The following is a 16,605-nucleotide window of genomic DNA, read 5'->3' as shown; positions in this document are numbered from 1 at the left end:
ATCTATTTATCCCATGCAACTTGAAAACATTTACATAAAGAATTTTTTTTTTTAATTTGCGCAAAAGGAGACTAGAGCTCTTTCCAGACCAGCATATTATTTTACATAAGACCTGTTTAGTTAAGATGTAAAAAAGCATACCTTTCTGTTTCCCACTTTGTTTAAAGCAATTTCTTTCTATAGCTTTAATCTGACTCTACTTACATAAGAACCCTTTCAATCCGAAAGAAACCCAATTTTAAAGCATACTAAGACATCAAAGATACATCATTGCCATTGCCACGGGTCTACCCCTTGCCCTTCTGTTGACAGGTGACATTATTCTTTAACAGATGGCCTCAGGAACCCGACCCTTGAGCTTACATTCCAGGCTTTCTACGTTTATTAGGACCAGTACCCACGAGCAGCTGCTGGCAGAAATGATGCAGTCTCACATGGTTAAAGACATGTGTCTGATTGGAGGAAAGGTATTGTTTTAGATGTTATGGCTTTTTGTTTATAATTTATGGTTTTTTTTTAAGTTTAAACATTATATTTGTGGACATACAGATTGAATAACATTACCAAGGGTTCCCTCAAGCGATTATGGATGAAATGCCTGACTTTTCTCAAGATTCCTATTACTAGCTAAATTTATATACTAAATAATTTCACTTTTGTACAATTCATATTCATGTTCAAACTTTTTTTGAGCATATTTTGCTTAGCATGTAAATATTAAATTATATCAATCTACCCAAAATGTATTATTGGTTAAACTTTGTGCTCCTTATATCTTTTGAATACTCCAATGGTGAATTCTGCTGTTCATAGTCCCCAGCTCTGGTTTTGTACATCATTAAGTTTTGCTTCTACTGCTACATCAAATGTATTTCCAATATAAGAGGGAAACTAAGAACCCCCTTGTGATTCTTATGGCAGGATTGTAAACATTGGAACTTAAAGCATATATGAAAGCAAAATTTAAAAAAAGACATATGCAGTACTTATCTGCAATGCATCCATATTTCTACTTGTTTTATCTGTTAAAGTGGAACTTTAGTCAGAAAATTAAGTCCTACTAGATCAGTTCATGCTAGCCCCTTTTGCAGGTATAGCTATGTAAAACATTAAAAATAAGGGCCTGTGCTGTTTAAAATCCAGTAATACACCATGATCTGCACATGCTCAGTTTCTCTCTGTTTTTTGGCACTGTGCTGAAAATGTAGAAGCTGATCTGCCGATTTACTGCTACTCAGGGGTTTTGGGCTTCAGCAAAATGAGAGACTCCAACAAAAATAAACAGGAACAGTGCTTGATGCAATTTACAGCAAACACTAGTTTTGGTAGCATAATTTGTAATGTGGGATGTATGTTCCTTGCTAAAGAACATTATTTTTTTTATCAAGTTGGTATGGGTAAAATTTTTCTTTAAAGACCCTGTTTTACAGGTAAAATACCTTCCATAAACTCCTATTGTCTTTTCAACCCTGTTGTGAGCTGACAACTCGCAGCATTTTTGTGGGTTGAGTTTTATCAGCCCCATCCAGGGTCTTGCTAAACTACTCAACCTCTCCCACACTTCCATATCTACAAAGTAATGGCTAATCATTCTGTAGTCCAAGATAATAACTAGGATAACTCTTTGAGATAACACAGGAAGTGTGCAGAATACACAGGACAGCTGTAACCAGATTAACAGGGTTTTTTACAGCTGACAATTGGTATGAAAAATGTATTTGTATAATAAACAAACCAAAAGGGAGCAAATACTGTAGCAGAAGCTCATTGTTAGGGTTTGAATAAACATTAAGCACAGTGATAACACCACTCGGGGCCCTGAGGAACACTAGAAACCATTAGCTGATTCAATTTTTCAATATCCACCGTGTATGAAATGGCAGTTTCGGGAAGAGTAATCTTTTTGAGGGAAATTTGAAAGCTTAACTTTTGATAAATGTATTCCTTTCTCTGTGACATTTGTTAACATATAATGCAAAACGTAAAGTGTTACTAAACCCACAACCGTAAAATCAGTCTGTATATGCAGTAAAGCATGCTTGTTATACTCACTGTGGACTCTAAGGGGTTAATCCTCTGCATTGTGTAAAAATGCTGTTTGATCTTTTCTTCTCTGCCCCTCCTCTTGTTCAAATGCCCATGCTGATAAGACAGACTGAACTGTGCCCTTCTGCACATGCTCAGTTTAGTGTGTATTGCTAGAGAGTTTGTGTTTCTTTGGAGAGTGCATGTGATCAGCACAGGGCCAATCAGCACTGTCCAGACAGAGGTCAGGGAATTTCCATCCTCCTAGAGAAAACTCCTCCTACAAGCTTTAACCAGTGCTCAGCTGAAGTCACAATACTTCTTTAACTGCTTATGAGAAAATGTATTTAGCAGTTTATATTTACTAAGATAATTGCACTTCCATGTTGTGTGTACTGTGGGAGACCAGATAGAGTGAATGCAGGGTCCTGGGTTTAGTAACACTTTAAGCAAGTTAATAGCTGTGCCTTACTGGTGCTATGTACGATTTCTATGCTGCGCTGTTGATGTGTTCACAATATCTGTTGAAAAATGTGATATGATGGGCTAATGGGCTAAAGTTTAACCTTGTCTTTTTTGAACGATCTTTATATTTTTTTATCTGTAGAATTAATTATTTTTGATGTACTCAAAAGTGACAAAATAAGTGAAATGCACTGGCAGTGCAAGTTTGTGCTTTAGGTATGGTCCAAGATAAAGTTAATTACAGTAAACACTCTTTAACAGAAAATGAAAAAACAAGTGAGAGTATCGAACTTAATTTGACATTGAATGTACATTCATTGCACCATAATTTATAGTGAAGCATTCACTAAAGTCTGTCTTTCCTTAGGGTTGTGGCAAAAGTGTGATTGCTAAAGAATTTGCTGATATACTTGGGTATGAAGTGGAGCCTGTCATGTTGTACCAGGTAATCTTCTGAGCTTGAAAATATTGGCTAATACACTGAAATAAGGATGAAAGGAAAAAGATCCATTATGTGTCAGTTAGATATAAAATTTGATAAGTTTAATTAAGATTTAAATAGTCAAAATTTCGAATAGTATTATTTATACCTTCTCAGAAGTAGATTACTGTTATTAGTGAATGTCTGTAAAATAGTAGTTGTTGAATTGTGATGCAGTTAAAAGAAAGTGTATCAGCTACATGCTATGTGAATGATTTTTAACCACTTGCCTACCGGGCACTTATACCCCTTTCTTTACCAGGCCAATTTTCAGCTTTCAGCGCCCTCGCATTTTGATTGACAATTACGCGGTCATGCAAGATTGTACCCATATGAAATTTTTATCATTTTTTTCTCACAAATAGAGCTTTCTTTTGGTGGTATTTAATAGTCGCTGGGCACTTTACTTTTTGCGCTAAAAAAAAAATTGCAAAAAATTAAAAGAAAAAATAAAAGTTTCTTTGTTTCTATTATAAAATTTTTCAAACAGGTAATTTTTCTCCTTCACTGATGTGCGTTGATGAGGCAGCACTGATGGGCACTGATAGGCGGCACTGATAGGCAGCACTAATGAGGTGGCACGGATAGGCGGCACTGATAGGCAGCACTAATAAGGTGTCACGGATAGGCGGCACTGATAGGTGGCACTGACTGGCATCACTGCTGGGCACTGACTGGCAGCACTGCTAGACATTGACTGGCGCAACTGCTGAGCACTGACTGGCACAACCACTGGGCACTGACTGGTGGCACTGACTGGCAGCACTGCTGGGCTGCACTGGTAGGTGGCACTGGTGGGCACAGGTTGGTGGCACTGCTGGGCACAGGTTGGTGGCACTGCTGGGCACAGGTTGGTGGCACTGCTGGGCACAGGTAGGTGGCACTTCTGGGCACAGGTGTGTGGCACTGCTGGGTGGCACAGGTGTGTGCACTGCTGGGTGGCACAGGTGGGTGCACTGCTGGGTGGCACAGGTGGGCGCACTTCTCAGCACAGGTGGGTGGAACTGGTGGGTGGCACTGCTGGGCACCGATCATCAGGGCACTGATCATCAGTGCCCTGATGATCGGTGCCATTCTCTGCTCTGACAACTGCCGGTTCTCGGCAGTACTTCCCTCACGCTCTGACACCGTGAGTAAACTGCAGCCGAGAACCGGCAATTGCATTTCCTGGTGATCAGCATGTCATTGGATACGGCTGATCACGTGGTAAAAGGCCGCTGTGATTGGCCTTTTACCACATCACGTGATCAGCTGTGTCCTCGTGATGCCATTTTTGGGTGTAAGATTTGTTTGCAGTGTTGCCCACCCCTCAGTTGGACCACTTTTGGATGTTTTATGGTTAATGACTAAAGATCCCCTGTCCTGTACGATTCATGTGCTGCAGTACAGGACACATGTCCCTCCCCTCTGTTCCCCTTTGATCTCCCTATTGATTGCTACAAAACTGAGGCTAGCTGGGAGTGGGGTGAAAGGGGGAGGAGTTATGAAGGGGGGTGTCTCTTCAGTTTTTTCTTTTTTTTTTGCCAATGTCCAGTTACCCGAAGGTAATTGCATTTAATAATTGATTGTAGACTAAAGGTACTGTGTCCTGTACTGTATGCTAAGTAAAAGTTTTTAAAGGTAAGTCAAACATCCAATTTTCCTGTGTATGTTTCCTGTTCTGCCATATAATGGATTTCTGTCTGTCTCCTACATATTAAATGAAAACATAATAGCCTTGATTGTCATAGTCAGGACCAAAACATTCAAATACCACTAACTATCTGTATTAAAAAATATTTTCCCTTTGAATATACTAATCAGTAATATTCCATAAAAAGTCTTGTTTGTCAGTTTATTTAATTATCTGTAGAATACTAGGACTTCTTTATTATGTATGTTTTTATATTCATACTCTACATCAGCCTTTTTCAATCAGGGTGCCATTGCATCATGCAGTGCCTTCTGGGTTCTTCAGGGATGCCTTGGCAAAATGCCTAAAAATTGCCCCAAATTTCTCAGAAATTATCAACAAGCAAGCAAGTAGATCAAGCCTGCATTTTTGTTACACAAAGCCACAGGATTTTATTGTGTAATATTAGTACCTTGAACACTGTGGACCAGCCACTGGCATCCTAACAATTGATGATCTCATTGGTTGATGAGGAGGATTTCGGGCACCTGCATCCTTTTCTGCCACTACCCTGGCTTTCTCTGTCAGCACTTGGGTCACAGGGAGAGAAACTGAGGGTTTCTACTATTAGTCAGTGCCAGCTGTTGTCTTCTAAGTTATGAGGTCCACACAGAAACAGTAATAAGACAAATCTGTTGTCTTATATCAATGATGGAGGACGTATGACCAGTGTATATTTATACAGTCAGGTCCATAAATATTGGGACATCGACACAATTCTAACATTTTTCGCTCTATACACCACCACAATGGATTTGAAATGAAACGAACAAGATGTGCTTTAACTGCTGACTGTCAGCTTTAATTTGAGGGTATTTACATCCAAATCAGATGAACGGTGTAGGAGTTAATATTATCAATAATATTAGCAATATTATCTGCTCATATTCAGCCAAATGCTTCAGAACTCATTGGACGCCGCTTCACAGTGCAGATGGACAATGACCCAAAGCATACTGCAAAAGCAACCAAAGAGTTTTTTAAGGGAAAGAAGTGGAATGTTATGCAATGGACAAGTCAATCACCTGACCTGAATCCGATTGAACATGCATTTCACTTGCTGAAGACAAAACTGAAGGGAAAATGCCCCAAGAACAAGCAGGAACTGAAGACAGTTGCAGTAGAGGACTGGCAGAGCATCACCAGGGATGAAACCCAGTGTCTGGTGATGTCTATGCATTCCAGACTTCAGGCTGTAATTGACTGCAAAGGATTTGCAACCAAGTATTAAAAAGTGAAAGTTTGATTTATGATTGTTATTCTGTCCCATTACTTTTGGCCCCTTAACAAGTGGGAGGCACATATGCAAACTCCATATTAATGACAGGAAAAAGCTTCTCTCCCAGCTAAAATAACTTCTCTTGAAATAGTTTACTGGAGGGGTTTCTGATTGGCTGACAAAACACTTTTGGTCTTACATAAGACTTCACTTGTCATTATTATAGATAACAATTGAGGTCACTATAGTGTTTACCAGATACGCAAGTCACCTTTCACCATTATAATACCCCTGTAGTCTAATTATCATCAATAAATGCTTCTTGTATGGTCAAATCACATTCTTTATCATCCTTAAAAATGTAAACAATGTACCCTTTGAAATGTTTAATTAGATAAACAGGCTAGTCCCCAAATACCAAGGTGACCTTGCATAAAATTAATATAGCAAAGAGTTCTTTTGATGTGTAACGTGGTTTTGTCACTGGCCTGTCCCAGAATTAACAATATCTGTTTCAAATATATATATATATATGTGTGAAACTCGAAAAATTAGAATATCGTGCAAAAGTTTATTTATTTCAGTAATGCAACTTAAAAGGTGAAACTAATATATGCGATAGACTCATTACATTCAAAGCAAGATAGCTCAAGCTGTGATTTGTCATAATTCTGATGATTATGGCTTACAGCTCATGAAAACCCCAAATCCACAATCTCAGAAAATTAGAATATTACATGCAATCAATAAAACAAGGATTGTACATAGAACAATATCCGACCTCTGAAAAGTATAAGCATGCATATGTACTCAGTACTTGGTTTGGGCCCCTTTTGCAGCAATTACTGCCTCAATGCGGAGTGGCATGGAAGCTATCAGCCTGTGGCACTGCTGAGGTGTTATGGAAGACCAGGATGCTTCAATAGCGGCCTTCAGCTCTTCTGCATTGTTCGGTCTCATGTCTCTCATCTTTCTCTTGGCAATGCCCCATAGATTCTCTATGGGGTTCAGGTCAGGTGAGTTCGCTTGCCAATCAAGCACAGTATTCCCACGGTCATTGAACCAGGTTTGGTGCTTTTGGCAGTGTGGGCAGGTGCCAAGTCCTGCTGGAAAATGAAGTCAGCATCCCCATAAAGCTCGTCTGCAGAAGGAAGCATGAAGTGCTCCAAAATCTCCTGGTAGACAGCTGTGTTGACCCTGGACTTAATGACGCACAGTGGACCAACACCACCAGATGACATGACTCCCCAAATCAACACAGACTGTGGAAACTTCACACTGGACTTCAAGCATCTTGCAGTGTGTGCCTCTCCATTCTTCCTCCATTCTCTGGGTCCTTGGTTTCCAAATGAGCTGCAAAAGTTGCTCTCATCAGAAAAGAGGACTCTGGACCACTGAGCAACAGACCAGGTCTGTTTTTCTTTAGCCCAGGTAAGACGCTTCTGACGTTGTTTGTTGTTCAGGAGTGGCTTGACAAGAGAAATACGACATTTGAAGCCCATGTCCAGGATCCGTCTGTGTGTGGTGGCTCTTGATGCACTGACTCCAGCCTCAGTCCACTCCTTGTGAAAGTCCCCAACACTTTTGAATGGCCTTTTCATGACAATCCTCTCCAGGCTGCGGTCATCCCTGCTGCTTGTGCATCTTTTTCTTCCACACTTTTCCCTTCCACATAACTTTCTATTAATGTGCTTTGATACAGCACTTTGGGAACATCCAACTTCTTTTGCAATTACCTTTTGAGGCTTTCCCTCTTTATGGAGGGTGTTAGTGACGGTTTTCTACACAACTGTCAGGTCAGCAGTCTTTCCCATGATTGTGATTCCTACTCAACCAGACTGAGAGACCATTTAAAGGCTCAAGAACCCTTTGCAGATGTTATGGCTTAATTAGCTGCTTAGAGTGGGACACTTTGAGACGAGAATATTGCACCTTTTCACAACATTCTAATTTTCTGAGATTGTGGATTTTTCGAGTTTCACCTGTACAGACTGATATTTTTGTTATGGGTTTAGTAACACTAGGGGTGTAAATTCTTCTCTGATCAGTTTGATTCTTAATGAATGTCCATAACTTTAAATCTGTGGATACTGGGAAAATGACTACAGTAGGCAAGCATATAAACAAAATAAAGCCAGTTTAAACTTTTGCACGATATTCAAATTTTTTGAGTTTCACCTGTATATACACAGTCAGTTCCATATATATTTGGACACAGGCACAATTTTCATACTTTTGGCTCTGTATGTTACCAGAGTAAATTAAAACGAAACAATCCAAATGAATTTGAAGGGCAGATTTTCAGCTTTAATTCAAGGGGTTGATCATAGATATCAAGTACAAATTTTAGGAACTGCGACCAATTTTATACACAGTCCCTCCATTTTCAGGGGCTCAAATATAATTGGACAAATGAATATAATCAGAAATAAAATGTTAATTTTTAATATTTTGTTGAGAATCCTTTACTGGCAATGACTGCCTGAAGTCTGGAACCCATGGACATTACCAAAGACTGGGTTTCCTCCTTTCTGATGCTTTGCCAGGCTATAACTGTAGCTGCCTTCAGTTGTTTTTTGTTTGTGGGTCTTTCTGTCTTTAGTTTTGCCGTCAACAAGTGAAATGCTCAATTGGGTTGAGATCAGGTGATTGACTCAGCCATTGCAGAATATTCCACTTTGTTTCCTTCAAAAAGCTCCTGGGTTGCTTTTGCAGTGTGTTTTGGATCATTGTCCATCTGTACTGTGAAGCCCTGTCCAATCAAATTTAGTGCATTTGGCTGAATCTTGGCTGACAGTATATCTCTAAACAGTGCAGAATTCATCCGGCTGCTTCTGTCACATCATCAGTAAACACCAATGACCCAGTGCCACTGGAATCCATGCATGCCCATGCCATCACACTGCCACCATGTTTTACAGATGACGTTGTGTGCTTTGGATCGTGAGCTGTTCAAGCCTTCTCCACACTTTTTTCTTCCCGTGATTCTGGTACAGATTAATCTTAGTTTCATCTGTCCAAAGAATTGTTTTCCAGAACTGGTCTGTCTTATTTAGATTTTTTTTGGCAAAGTCTAATCTGTCTTTTTCTATTCTTCAGACTTCTGAACGGTTTGCACCTTGTGGTGAACCCTCTGTATTTGCTCTCGTAAAGTCTTTTCTTGATTGTAGACTTTGAAAATGATACGCTCACCGCCTGGAGAGTGTCCTTCACTTGTCTGGATATTGTGATTGGGTTTTTCTTTACTAAAGAGAGAGGATCATGCGATCACCCACCACTGTTGTCTTTCGTGGACATCTATGCCTTTTTATGTTGCTGAGTTCACCAATGCATTCTTCTTTCCTCAGAATGTACGAAACTGTTGATTTGGCCACTCCTGATGTTGCTGCTATCTCTGTGATGGATTTGTTTAATTTTTGAAGCCTTACAATGGCCTGTTTCACTTGCATGGACAGCTCCTTTCAACGCATGATGTAGGTTCACTGAAATAGATTCCAAATGCAAATACCACACTTAGAATCAACTCCAGACCTTTTACCCGCTTAATTGATGAAGAAATAATGGAGTAGCCCACACCTGACTATGGAACAGCTTTTAAATCAATTGTCCAATTACTTTTGGTCCCGTGAAAAATGGGGGATGGCTACTCTTAAGAGCTGTAATTCCTAAACCCTTCCTTCAATTTGGATGTACATACCCTCAAATTAAACCTGAGCGTGTGCATTGTCAGCCCATATCCATTATATAACTATAGCTTGAATATGTTTTGGTAAATACCTGTAAAAAACTAAAATTGTACCTGTGTCCAAATATATATGGACCTAACTGTATATATATACACATATACTGTATATGTTGTGAGAACTAGCATCAAGGGTAGAGTCTTAAAGCAGCCAGCCACTCTTTCTTCTTTTTTAAGGCCTTTTAGCCCACTTTTATTTAAAGGAAAGTTCCATACCATATGTTTCCCATGCAGGGGTATCCACCATCAAAACAAATTAAACCAATATTCAGCCTCCTGGTTTTCTCATGTATACAGCCTCTTGCTGCTCTGGCTTCCACCTCTCCTAGGTAGAGCCCTCCTGACTCCTGGGCAATGACCTCCTGTCTGCCGGGGTAGAGCCCAGAAGCCTAGTCAGGTTATTATTTAAAGACCTGCACACACTTGTACAATTATTGTGCTGGGGGTTAAGAAAACATGGACCCATGATTGCAGATTTCATCCCTCCCAGATCACTTTGAAATCTCCAGGCTCCAGATCCCAAAATGGACTTTACGAACAAATGAGGAAACTGAAAAGCCAGTTTCCTCAGCATTAAATAAACCCTCTGGAGCCCCTCAACCTGTTTAGTTGACCATTCTGGGATATCACCTTGTTTCTCACGGTGACAATGCCCAGAACTGCCACAAAAAAATAAATAAATATATATATTACGCACAATATACTACACCAGCATGCAATTTATTTTTTAAAATTTTTAATAGGATGCCTTGAGATTGTGCAGAATTTTAAAGGGTACCTTGACTGAAAAAAAGGTTGAGAAATACTTTTTTATATACATATTGTCATTTATTTGGAACTGTGTTACTCTAGTACAGGCATCACTGAATGGCGGACCGTGGTCCGGATGTGGATCTAGCCACTGTTTCATCCAGACCTGGCCACGCCATTTAGGAACCGCTTCTTTCCCCCCATACTCTGCCGCTGTTATAACAGCAGAGTGGACAGCAGGAGACAGAACATTTCTGGAGCGAGTGTGGAACAACAGCACAGTACTGGACTGAGCACGCAAGTGGGAGCTATCATAACATTTCTCGATCGGATGCGGGAAGCACAGCAATGAATAGACCACGGAAGCTGCTGGGGTTAACTTTTTAAGTTAACCAGCAGCTGATTGAAAGCAGGGCGGTCTTAGCAGCAAATCAACTGCTGGTTAATGCAAAAAATTAACCCAGGCAGCTCCTGTGCTCTATTCAATGCTGTGCTGTACTTCTCGAATCCGATCCAGAAATGTTATGACAGCTCCTGCATTCTCTTCAATACTGTGCTGTTATTCTACACTCACTCCAGAAATGTTCTGTCTCCTCTGTCCACTCTGCTGACGGGGGACAGTGCGGTGGAGGGGGTGATGTAAAGGGGGGGCAGTGTTGTGGTGGGGGCAGAGGACAGTACTTTGTGGTAGGGATGTGAAGTGGGGGGCTGAGGTTGATGTGAGGAGGGCAGAGTATACTACGGGGGGGGGAGTGAAGGGGGCAGTGCTTGTGTGTGCGTTTGTGTGTGTGTGTGTGGGGGGGGGGTTTGATGTGAAAAGGGCAGAGAACACTACTGTTGGGGGGGAGGGGGGTTTGTGATGTAAGGGGATGGGGCAGTGCTGTTGGGAGAGATCTGGCAGGGGGGTAGTGACAATGCTGTGGGGAGGGAGATGTAAAGGGGGGGTAGTATTGTGGAGGGATGTGAAGGGGGTACAGTTCTGCTGGGGGGATGATGTGAAGGGGCAGAGGACAGTACTGTGTGGGAGAGATGTGAAGGGGGCAGAGGACAGTAGTGTGGGGTGGGGGGGATGATCTGAAGGGAAGTTGAGGACTGCTGAAAATAATGAGAGTGTGTGATGTGAAAGGGGTTCAGTACACTACTGTAAAGGGGTTGGTGTGATGTGCAAGGGACCTGAGAACAATACTGTGAAGGTGAAACTGTTGTGAAGTGGGGGACTGTGATGTGTACGTGGGTACTGAGGACACTGAAGTATGGGGATTGTGATATACAGTAGGAGATGGACGGAAAAAAAAATGCGGTTCGGACCTTTTTTGGAAGAAAATGTTACTGGTCGGATCTCCATGAATTTTAATTCAATACCTCTGCTCTAGTATGTAGAAGGATACATCTTAACCTCAGGATTAAAAGATAAGCTTTCTTAACATTTACAGGTGTAATATGTAACATGTTATTGATGCAGCAGCCCCTGCACCCCCCCCCCCCCCCCCCCATTCCCTCTTGTGACAGCATGCCTGCTGATCACGGATGCAATGCTTTACAGGCTCCTAATAAGGTAAAAAAGAAAATGCACATTTTTTACCTGCAAACAGATGTGCATTTATTATTTTATTTTTACAAAGGTGAACTTATCCTTTAGTGTAGTGGTTCTCAACCCGTGGAACCTCAGAACCCACATTTGTTTTTTGTCATTAAGACGCGGTCCAAAAATAATTACATTTCCGAAACATTATAATTTATTCCACAAAACAATTTCTGCAGTATTCTACAATGTATATGCATTTTTTAAACTGTAAACAAACGGCTTCCTTCCAAAATGGATAGTGTAGTAACTACAGCACTAGTGAAAATGACAGTGCTGTTGAGGTAAAAACCACATAAAATAAACGGTAATTGAAACATGTGGAATTAATTAGAACTAATGGGAAAACTGGGGATGCTTCTTTCTCTTGATAAGTGGCTCAAAATCTGCGGTTATGGTAGGGGCATTAGAGAGACCTAGGGGGCACTTGCCCCACGGACCAGTCTGCCTCTGGTGGCAACCCACTTTTGGGTCATGATCCATTACTTGAGAAACACTGCTTTAGTGTATGTACTGATGATGGTCATTTGCTACCAACTCTTCATAATAAATTAGTATATACAGCACATACTGGTACATGTTGAACACAAACAGTTCAACAAAGCAGTTTTTTAATAAGCATTTAAAGAGCGTAGAATAATTTACATTTGACTAGAATAAATATTTATCTATTAAATCTGCTTGAAAAGAAATGTTATTTTAAGACCTACAAATTGTAAAATTTCCCATTTGAAATAAGGAGGAAGGGTCACTGAATTATTGTGAAACCCAGAAAAACAAGCTCATTAAAACAGAGTACAAAGAAACATAACACGTCTCTGCATGAAAGTGTTTACACCACTGAATTCCCTCTAAAAAGGACTCTGTAATGTGCCATAATGAGGCAAAAATAGATGGGTACGGTTTGTGATCTGTAATTCAAAGGGCATAAGAGAAGGGTGGCAAAAACAGCTAAAGTGCATTTAATCAATTAACTGGGGATAATTTCCCTCCTCTCAGAAGGCATTTAGATATAGGTTCATGCTGGTTTGGGAAACAAATTCTCTTTTTACATCTAAAGAAAACCCACTCATTGAGCAAGAAAGAAAAGTATTTTCCTGTTGCTATTTCTAATTTTAAACACTGCAAAAATGTTTTGAAATAAAGGAGCTTAAAAAAAATAACACTTTAGCGTTGCTTTTGTCGTGTAATTAAAATTCCCGTGTGTGCATAACCTATGCTATTTTTAGCTCGTGTGAGTTGTTTAATGAAAATGTGTTTCTGGGAACTAAAGTGATCAGCTGTTGGCGACTGAAAGTTTTTAATAAAAGTGCTATATTGTTTTGCTAGACTTTCCTCTGCATTTAATGAGTTATACCTTTTTAGCGAAAAATAATTAAGGATGTGTCTTACCTATGTGCTTTCAAACAATCTTACTGTAGGGGTACTTATAGTTGGGGCAAGATTTGGGATGCTTTGGGTTTTCCCAATATGACACTTGTGATACAGTGCTTTAGTGCCAGGAACTTTGGCTATATTTTATTTAGTTTTGTCTAGAAAAGTCAATTTCTTTAACACCTTCCTGCCTGGCTTATAGCAGATTGACGGTCGGGCGGGACACTCGCCGTCTTGACTGGGCGTCATATGTCATCCTGTCAAAACGAGCCGTTCACGCGGCCACGCAGTGGCGCAATATGTCACCGGCTGTGTCCACGGGACACAGCTGATGACATATCACTACACTGGCCCGTTGCCAGTGTCGTGACCGCTGTGACCAATCACAGCAGATCACATGTCAATTGCATACAATGGATGGCTTCCTGTCATACCATCCATTGTATACACTTATGTTGTTAGCTGTGACTGGTCAAAGCAGTCTCATGATACAGACAGGGCCAATCACAGCTGTATCATGTGATCAGCTTTGCTCAATCACAACAAAAGACTGACTGAATCAGTTTCATTCAGTAACAATAATTGCAAATACCAATGAAATTCATTGCTATTAGCAATCATAATGTGTTAAAAAAGTAGTTCAATGTTACTATGGTAACATTGTATTGCTTTGATCACAGTGTGTTGAAAAATAAAATATTAAAAAAAAGAAAAAATTTAATTAAAAATAAAAAATAATAATAGAAACATTTGAAAAAAAAACAAATTTAATTATTATTTTCACTAGAAAATGTATCAGAATACATTTTGACCTAAATTTATGAAGAAATGTTATTTATTTGCAAAATTTTATAACAGAAACGAAGAAAAGTGCATTTTTCTTCAAAAGTTTCAGGTGTTTTTTTGTTTTATTTGTGTGAACAAAATTCTAAAAATGTCATATGGGTACAGTGTTGCATGACCGTGCAATTGTTATTCAAAGTGCGACAGCGCTGAAAGCTGAAAATTGGCCTGTGCAGGAAGGGTGTATAAGTGCCCGGTGTTGAAGTGGTTAACAAAGTGCGAAATGAAAACACATATCTAAACTAACAAATATTTAAGATAATTGTATATGCCTTACATATAATGCATATGTACTGAAAACTAGGGATGCACCGAAATTTCGGCCACCGAAGCATATCGGCCGAAAATGAAAAATTTATTTGATACAGGTGCCAATACAGGAGACTGTGTGTACTGCAGATGTGAGGGGGTGGCTGAGAAAGGCAGGAGAGAAGCAGTGTATACAGTGAGGGAGCAGTGTATACAGAGAGGCTCCCTCACTGGCTGTCACTATATGTGAGTGCCGGTTTTTAAATGTAATTACCAGCTTTTTTTTTTTTTTTTCTTCAGTATAGCTCTTGGTGTTATAAGAGACTTGTTCATGAGACTTTAATTATTATTTATTTTTATAGGAGATATTAGTCTGTTGCGCTATACTTTGTTATTCATTTTGGTACAGGTGTTTTGATGTCACTAACTGTGTTTTAGCAGCAACTATTTAGAGCACTATCATAATATTTTGGGGTGTGTTGTGCTGATTGAATAGGGGTTTAACCATTAGCGGCCCGCAAAATCCTTCTGTGTTCCGGGTGGACACGGCCGATGACAGATCTGAGTACCGACCCCGTTGCCGGTACTATGTGACCAATCACAGCAGGTCACATGACAGTTGTATACAGTGGATGGCTTCATTCATGCCATCCATTGTATACTAGTGTGCCTAGCTGTGAATGGTCACAACGATAACATGCACAAGCTGGGCCAATCACAACCCAGCTGTGTCATGTGATTAGCCATGGCCAAATCACAGCTAAGCACAAAAAAAAAAAAAAAAAAAAGCCCTGAATGAATCGATGTCATTCAGGTAAATTCTTGCTTATAGCAAAATAATTCTTTGCTATAAGCAAATAGTGTAAAAAAAAAAAAAAAATACTGATCACTTCCCCAAAGTAGTACAATGATATTATGGTAACATTGTACTACTTAGTCAAAGTGAAATATGAAAAAAAAAATCTTAAAAAAAATAAAACAAATGTAATAAAAAATTTAAAATAAAAAAAATAAAAAAAAATATATATATTTTTTTAAATTTTCATACTGTCACCAGTCAGTGTCCCTGATCACCGCCATGCCAGTTATATGATGACACTGTACTGCACTGGTGACAGTATGTAAAAAAAAAAAATTGTGAAAATAATTTTTTTAATTTTTTCATTTTCCGAAAAATTATGACAAAAAAAATATAACTTCAAAAAACTCACCATGCTTCTTATAAAGTACATCGGACTGTCTAGTTTGCAAAAAGAGGTCATTTGGGGGATATCTGTACTGTTCTGACATTCTTGGACCTCAAGAAATTAGATTGGCTGTCAGTACTTCAGGATTGATCAATTTTCAGATCTATACCATAGTTTGTGAACTCTATAACTTTCTGACAAACTAAAAAATACATCCTAATTTGGGTTATTTTCACCAAAGACATGTAGCAGAATACATCTTGGCCTCAATTTATGAAGAACAATTATTTATTTGCAGACTTTTATAACAGAAACAAAGAAAAACTTGTTTTTTTTTTCAAAATTTTCGTTTTTTTTGTTAATTTAGCAAAAAATAAAAACCCCAGTGGTGATTAAATACCACCAAAAGAAAGCTCTAGATGTATGAAGAAAATGATAACATTTTAGTTTGGGTACAGTGTTGTATGACCGCGCAATTGTCATTCAAACTGTGAGAGCGCTGAGACCTGAAAAATGGCCTGGGAGGGAAGGGGGTAAAAGTGCTCGGTATGGAAATGGTTAAATCTGGTGTATCACGTAATATCAGAGAAATTTGAGCAACATTGATTGGGGCAATGAAGCAGCCTTGACTAAAGCTATCACATAGCAGTTTTTTATTTTTATCATTCTAGTCTACATTCAAACACTGTTGCTGTTATCACATTTATTTCTTTTGAATTGATTTGTGCAGGACATGACTGCCAGGGACTTGCTGCAGCAAAGGTACACACTTCCAAATGGTGACACTGCCTGGCGACAATCTCCTTTGGTTACAGCTGCCTTGGAAGGAAAGCTTGTAATTCTTGATGGTATCCATCGTGTCAATCCAGGCACTCTATCCATTCTTCAGAGGTCAGTAACCGCAAGCTTTGATAAGCATTTTAGAAGACCAGATAAGGCTTAAAAATGATATTGTATACTGGGAGATGTAAAAATATATATGTAAAATGTGCACTTTAGCTCCCAAAACCTATTAG

At 39.4% G+C, this 16,605-nt stretch overlaps 1 protein-coding gene across 2 annotated transcripts in view; it reads left to right on the top strand.

Moving 5' to 3' along the window:
• Window positions 1–16,605, top strand: part of VWA8 (von Willebrand factor A domain containing 8) — a 422,826-nt gene that overhangs the window by 109,038 nt on the left and 297,183 nt on the right. For both annotated transcript variants that reach the window (XM_089668819.1, XM_089668820.1), the window contains exons 12-14: window positions 333–467; window positions 2,858–2,935; window positions 16,320–16,480. In XM_089668819.1, coding sequence (XP_089524945.1) covers window positions 333–467; window positions 2,858–2,935; window positions 16,320–16,480 — 374 coding nt within the window. The remainder of the gene's footprint in view (window positions 1–332; window positions 468–2,857; window positions 2,936–16,319; window positions 16,481–16,605) is intronic.

Source organism: Staurois parvus, unplaced genomic scaffold (assembly GCF_062004578.1).
Source record: "Staurois parvus isolate SC_StPar_1 unplaced genomic scaffold, SC_StPar_1.0 ptg000064l, whole genome shotgun sequence".
Classification (NCBI taxonomy): domain Eukaryota; kingdom Metazoa; phylum Chordata; class Amphibia; order Anura; family Ranidae; genus Staurois; species Staurois parvus.
Note: the sequence above shows the minus strand (reverse complement) of the source record. Positions and strands in the feature narration are given on the sequence as shown.